Source organism: Corapipo altera, unplaced genomic scaffold, assembly GCF_003945725.1.
Source record: "Corapipo altera isolate COAL_440 unplaced genomic scaffold, ASM394572v1 240, whole genome shotgun sequence".
Classification (NCBI taxonomy): Eukaryota; Metazoa; Chordata; class Aves; order Passeriformes; family Pipridae; genus Corapipo; species Corapipo altera.
Window position 1 is genome coordinate 38,477 of NW_020885177.1, and position 6,764 is coordinate 45,240.

General features: G+C 66.6%; 2 protein-coding genes across 2 annotated transcripts in view; one reads left to right on the forward strand and one right to left on the reverse strand.

Moving 5' to 3' along the window:
* The window catches only part of LOC113940074 (heat shock 70 kDa protein 12B-like), a 15,005-nt gene extending 11,757 nt beyond the window's left edge, over positions 1–3,248 (forward strand). Inside the window, 3 exon segments of the mRNA XM_027631152.1 lie at positions 422–703; positions 1,305–1,408; positions 2,286–3,248. Of these exon segments, the coding sequence (XP_027486953.1) occupies positions 422–703; positions 1,305–1,408; positions 2,286–2,938 (1,039 nt within the window). The 3' untranslated portion in view covers positions 2,939–3,248.
* Positions 3,249–5,360: 2,112 nt separating this feature from the next.
* CUNH20orf27 (chromosome unknown C20orf27 homolog) overlaps positions 5,361–6,764 on the reverse strand; it is a 7,795-nt gene continuing 6,391 nt past the window's right edge. Inside the window, exons 4-5 of the mRNA XM_027631153.1 lie at positions 6,571–6,687; positions 5,361–5,547 (exon numbers count right to left, since the gene is read on the reverse strand). Coding sequence (XP_027486954.1) covers positions 5,447–5,547; positions 6,571–6,687 — 218 coding nt within the window. The 3' untranslated portion in view covers positions 5,361–5,446. The remainder of the gene's footprint in view (positions 5,548–6,570; positions 6,688–6,764) is intronic.

Genomic DNA, 6,764 nt, shown 5'->3' on the forward strand with positions numbered 1-6,764 from the left:
GGACAGGGGGATGGAGGGGACATGGGGATGGGGATTCCATGGGGACATGGGGATGGAGGGGACATGGGGATGGGGGTTTCATGGGGACATGGGGATGGGGGGATACAGGGATGCGGGGGACATGCTAATGGGGACATGGGGATGGAGGGGATGTGGGGATGGGGGTTCCATGGGGATGGAGGGGATATGGGGATGGGGATTCCATGGGGACATGGGGGTGGAGGGGATATGGGGATGGGGGTTTCATGGGGACAGGGGGATGGGGGGATATGGGGACAGGGGACTAAAGTCCCACGGGGATGTGGGTGTCACAGGGACGTGCTGATGGCAGACACGGGGACAGGGGGGTGTAGGGCACGTGGGGGACATGGGGACACGGACACGGGGTACACGGGTGCCAGGGGGCCATCGCCTGACCCAGCGCCCCCCATCCCGCGTCCTCAGGGGGTCCCTACGGGGCCGTGGGGGTGGACCTGGCGTTCGAGAAGCTGCTGTGCCAGATTTTCGGGGAGGATTTCATCGGCACGTTCAAGGCGCGGCGCCCCGCCGCCTGGGTGGACCTGACCATCGCCTTCGAGGCGCGGAAACGCGCGGCCGCCCCGTCCCGCTGCAGCCCCCTCAACATCTCCCTGCCCTTCTCCTTCATCGACTTCTACCGCAAACACCGCGGCCACAACGTGGAGACCGCGCTCCGCAAGAGCAAGTGAGGGAGGGGGGACGGGTGGGAGGGGATTGGGGACACCCCCGGGGACAGGGAGGGACAGGAGGGGCTTGGGGACATCCCTGGGGGCACGGGGACAGGAGGGGTTTGGGGACACCCCCAGGGACAGGGAGGGACAGGAGGGGTTTGGGGACATCCCCGGGGCACGGGGACAGGGAGGAGCACGAACTGGGGAGGGGGAGAGGGAAAAAAGCAGGGGGGGGGCTGGGCTGGGGGGGCAACGTGGGACAGGAGTCATGGACTCGGGGGGATAAGGTGGGACAGGGGTGGTGGGCTGGGGAGGGACAAGGTGGGACAGGGATCCAGGTGGGACAGGGACTCAGGTGGGACAGGGGTGGTGGGCTGGGGGGTCTCTGGGGGGACAGGGACTCAGGTGGGATGGAGTGCGGAGCTGGGGGGCTTCAGGGGGGAGAGGGGGTCAGGCAGGATAGGGGTTGTGGGTTGAGGGTGACAGAGGGACAGGGGTGGTGGATTGGGGGCTGACAGAAAGACAGGGGTTGTGGATTCGGGGGTGACAGAAGGACAGGGGTGCTGGCCAGGGGAGGACCAGCTGGGAGCCCCCAGACCCCCTGTCCCTCCCCAGTGTGAACTTTGTGAAGTGGTCGTCGCAGGGGATGCTCCGGATGTCTCCGGAGGCCATGAACGAGCTCTTCCAGCCCACCATCACCCACATCATCCAGCACATCGGTGTGTCCTGGGGACCCCTCCCTGATCCTGGGACCCCTCCCTGATCCTGGGATCCCCTCCGTCCCTGGGACCACCCTTGCCCTGGGATTCCCCCTGTCCCTGGGAGCCCCCCACCCCTGGGACACCCCTGTGCCTCTGAGCCCCCAACCCTGGGACCACCCCCATTCCTGGGACTCCTCCTATCCCCGGGAGCCCTCCATCCCTGGAATCCCCCCCTGTCCCTGGGACCACCCCCATCCCTGGAATACCCCCCTGTCCCTGGAACCTCCCCTGTCACTGGGAGCCCTCCTGTCCTTGGGACCCCCTTCTCTATGAGCCCTCCACTCCTAGGACCACCCCCATCCCTGGGACCCCTTCTATCCCTGGAATCCCCTTGTCCCTGTGAGCCCTCCATCCCTGAGACCCTCCCTGTCCCTGGAACCTCTCCCATCCCTGGGAACCCCCCTTGCCCCTGTGACCCCCTTCTGTCCCTGGGACCCCCTATCTCTGGGCCCCCCTCCCATCCCTGGGACCCCTCCTCTCTGGGACCCCTTCCATCCCTGGGACCCCTTGTCTCTGGGAGCACCCCACCCCTCAGACCCTCCCTGCCCCGATGAGCCCTCCACCCCTGGGAGCTCCCCCGTCCCTGGAACCTCTCCCATCCCTGGAACCCCACCTTGTCCCTGTGACCCCCTTCTGTCCCTGGGACCCCCTGTCTCTGGGAGCACCCCATCCCTTGGACCCTCCCTGTCCCCATGAGCCCTCCACCCCTGGGAGCTCCTCCCTCCCGGGAACCTCTCCCATCCCTGGCAGCCCCCAATCCCCGGGACCCCATCACCCCTCAGCCCCCCCAGGGCGGCCCTGAAGACCCTCAGCTCCCAAACCCTTTTCCCTCCAGACTCTCTGCTGAAGAAGCCGGAGGTGGAGGGCGTCAAGTTCCTGTTCCTGGTCGGGGGCTTCGCGGAGTCTCCGGTGCTGCAGCGGGCGGTGCAGGCGGCCTTCGGCGCCCGCTGCCGCGTCATCGTCCCGCAGGACGTGGGGCTCACCATCCTCAAGGGCGCCGTGCTCTTCGGCCTCGACCCCGGCGTGGTGCGGGTGCGGCGCTCGCCCCTCACCTACGGCGTGGGCGTCCTCAACAAGTTCGTGGAGGGGAAGCACCCGCGGGAGAAGCTGCTGGTCAAGGAGGGCCGCAACTGGTGCACGGACGTCTTCGAGAAGTTCGTGTCCGTGGACCAGTCGGTGGCGCTGGGGGAGGTGGTTCAGCGCAGCTACTGCCCCGCGCGGCCCGGCCAGCGCCGCACCCTCATCAACATCTACTGCAGCGCCCGCGACGACGTGCGCTACATCACCGACCCCGGCGTGCGCCACTGCGGCACCATCAGCCTCCAGCTCGACGGGGACGGGGGGGACGGGGGGGACGCCGGCCCGGCGCGGGGCCGCAGGGAGATCCGGGCCAGCATGCAGTTCGGGGACACCGAGATCAAGGTCACCGCCGTGGACACCCGCACGGCACGGACGGTGCGGGCCACCATCGACTTCCTGTCCAACTGAGAGCCCTGGGACTGCCACCATCGACTTCCTGTCCAACTGAGAGCCCTGGGACTGCCACCATTGACCAGGACCTGCCACCATCGACTGCCTGTCCAACTGAGAGCCCTGGGACTGCCACCATCCACCAGGACCTGCACCATCGACCTCCTGTCCAACTGAGCCCCCACCATCAACCTCCTGTCCAACTGAGACACCCTGGGACTGCCACCATCCACCAGGACCTGCCACCGTCGACCTCCTGTCCAGCTGAGAGCCCTGGGACTGCCACCATCCACCAGGACCTGCCACCATCCACCAGGACCTGCCACCATCAACCAGGATCTGTCACTATTGACCTCCTGTCCAACTGAGCCCTCACCATTGACTGCCTGTCCAACTGAGAGCCCCGGAACTGCCACCATCGACTTCTTGTCCAACTGAGACACCCTGGGACTGCCACCATCGACCCGGACCTGTCACCACCGACTTCCTGTCCAACTGACACCTGAGACCCCCAGGACACACCCCACTTTCAACTTTCTCTCCAGCTGAGACCCCCCCATCATCATGGGGACCCCTGGGACCATGAGGGCCAGCATCGACTTCCCCTCCATCTGAGACCCCCCAGGACCTGCCACTGTGGATTTCCTCTTCAACTGAGACCCCTCATTGCTGTGGGGACCCCTGGGACCTTCCACCCCTCCATCCCTCCACCTGACCCCCCTCTCCCCAGGGACCTGCCACCATCGACTTTCTCTCCACCTACGACCTGAGACCCCTCCCAGGACCTGCCACCATCAACTTCCCCTCCATCTGAGACCGCCCAGGACCTGCCACCATTGACTTCCACTCCAACTGAGATCTCCCAGGACCTGCCACCATTGACTTCCCCTCCAACTGACCCCCTGTCATTGTGGGGACCCCCAGGACCTGCCACCATCGATTTCCTCCCCAAATGAGACCCCTCGTCACTGTGGGGTCCCCAAGGATCTGCCACCCACTTGGTGACTCCAACTGAGACCCCCCAGGCCCTGACCTGCTACCACCGATTTCCCTCCCAGCTGAGACCCCCAGGAGTGCCACCATCACCCTCCTCCCAGCTGAGACCCCTGGGGAGCTGCCACCATCACCCTCCTGCCCAGCTGAGACCCTCAGGAGTGCCACCATCACCCTCCTCCCAGCTGAGACCCCTGGGAGCTGCCACCATCACCCTCCTCCCCAGCTGAGCCCCCCCCACAGCTGTGGGGACCCCGGGACCTCCCCAGCTGAGCCCCCCTGTCACCATGGGACACCCAGGACCTGCCTGCCCCTCTGGACCCCCCAGCCCCGCTCTGGGACCCCCCTGGGCACAAAGGGCCGGGCAGAGGGGACATTGATGCCCCCCCTTCCCCAGGACACCCCAAAAGTGCTGTTGGGTAGTGCAGCACTGAGACCCCCCTCCCAGTGGGGTCTGATTGGGGGGTTGCACCCCAAGGGGGGGCCCAAACAGAGGTAAGGACCACCATGGAGCCCCCAGAACCCCCCTTTCTGTGTTTATATATATATATATTACATGTCCCCAACACTCCCAGCCAGGACAGGGACAGTGACACGGGGGGGACATGGGCCCTCATCCTCCCCCAGCCCCCCTCTAACTGGAATTCGCCCCCCACCCCACCCAGGGGTGTTTGGGATCATCCCTGGACACCCCTCCCCACACCCCAGGGAGCACAAACCACTGTCCCTGACCCCCCTCCCCCGGCTGGGGGTGTCCCCTGTCCCCCCACCCCGTGCTCCCAGGGGGGTTAATGCAGGGGAACTGGGCTCCAGCCCCTTCCCAGTGGGATTTTATTATTTCCCAAGGTGGGATTTTTTTACTTCCCCCCCCCCCCCCCGTGCCCCCCCAGGCATGAGATATCACTATATATATATATATATATATATATATATAGGCACATAAAGCCTCCTGTTGCTTCAGAAACTTCTCCTGGTCCTTGTACCACGAGGAGAAAAAGGGGAGGGGAAAGAAAAGAGCGAAAAAAAATACGACAAGAGGCGGGAAAAACAGGAAAAGGGGAGGGAAAAAAAGCCCAAGGGGAGGAGAACGAGGCGAAGAAGGAGGAGGAGAACGAGGAGGAGGAGGAGGAGAATGAGGAGGAGGAGGAGGAGGAGAACGAGGAGGAGGAGAATCAGGAGGAGAATGAGGAGGAGAATGAGGAGGAGGAGAACGAGGCGCTGGCAGCGACACGAGGACACGGACGGGGCCACGGAGCCACGAGTGGCTCCCCCACTCCCGCCCCAGCTCAGCCCCACATTCCACAGGCAAAATCCCTCCCCGGGGTGGGGGAAAAAAATCCCACCCCAAGAGGCAAAATCCCCCCCGGCTCCCGCCGTGCTGGGGCCCCCCGGGGCCGCGGGGAGGGGGGAGCGGCAGCAGCAGCAGCAGCAGCAGCTGGAGGCAGCAATCGGGGTCCGTCCCCCCCCGGGCCGTGGGGACCCCCCCCCCCGGGCAGTGGGGACCCCCCGACCCCGCGCCGGGCCCGGGGGGGCTCAGTCGAAGCCGTGCCAGTCGCTCTGCTCCGAGTCGTACTCCAGCTCGGCGCCCACGCAGCGCACCCCGTCCAGCAGCATCGGCGTCCCGTGGTGCCGGTCTGGGGACGAGGGGCGGCCTTGGGGACAGCCCCGGCCTCGGGGACACCCCCGGGGACACCGCGGGGGCCGCTGCCCAGCGGTGGTGGGGGGGAAACATCCCTTTTTGGGGCGGGGCGGGGCAGTTTTAGGGCTCGCAGGGGGCTCGTCCCCCGTCCCAGGGGACGCCCACGGGCGGTGCCGGCCCCGGGAGGGGACATCGTGTCCCGTCCCTGTGTCCTGTCCCTGTGTCCCCGTCCTGGGCACTGCCAGGGGCTGGGACAGCCCCCGAGGGTTGGGGGGCAGGGGGGACTGGGGATGGCCGGGATATGGGGTGGAGGGACACGGGGGAGCTGGGGGGGGAATCCAGCCCTGCCAGGATCCCAACCCTGGGGATGTCGGGGTCACCCTGCATCCCTTCCCGGGGTCACCCTGCACCCCTTCCCAGGGTCTCCTCAGCCCTCAGGGAGGGGATTTTGGGGTGAAAATCCCCCGGTTTAGGCAATTCCTCAGCACTGCCCAGGGGTGGGGACAGCCCCCGAGGGTTGGGGGGCACCCCGAGGGTGACTAGGGGTGCTGTGGGGGAACCCCAGTCTGGAAAGGGTCCCAACCCCGAGGATATTGGGGTGACCCAACCCCCCTCCCTCCCTGCACCCCTTCCCAGGGTGGGGGTTTTGGGGTGAAAATCCCCTGGTTTAGGCAATTCCTCAGCACTGCCCAGGGGAGGGGACAGTCCCCGAGGGCTGGGGACACGGGGGGGGGGGGGGGGGGGGGGGGGGGGGGGGGGGGCGGAACCCCAGCCTGGCCAGGCATGGGGACACTGGGGATGTTGGGGTCACACCCCCCTTCCCAGGGTGCCCTCGGGGCAGGGATTTTGGGTTGAAAATCCCCCGGTTTAGGCCCTTTCCCAAGGGGTGGGACACTCGCACTGGGACAACGGGGGCAGAGGGGCCGTGCTGGGGGCACAGGCAGAGCCCCAGCTCTGCATTCCCAGGGCTGGGGGCACAGGCAGAGCCCTGGGACCCCCCCGAGGTGCTGCCCCTTACCCATGACCCGGGCCTGGACGGTGACCCTGACGTGGCCGTGGCCGGGGGTGGCCAAGAGCAGCTCCTCCCTCAGCACCCCCTCCTTGTGCGCCGTGTACTCGCAGTGCACGCTCAGCCCTGGGGACACAGGGGGGGATGAGCCCTGCCTGCACCTTCCCTGCCCTGCCTGACCCTGCCCTGCCCTGCCTGACCCT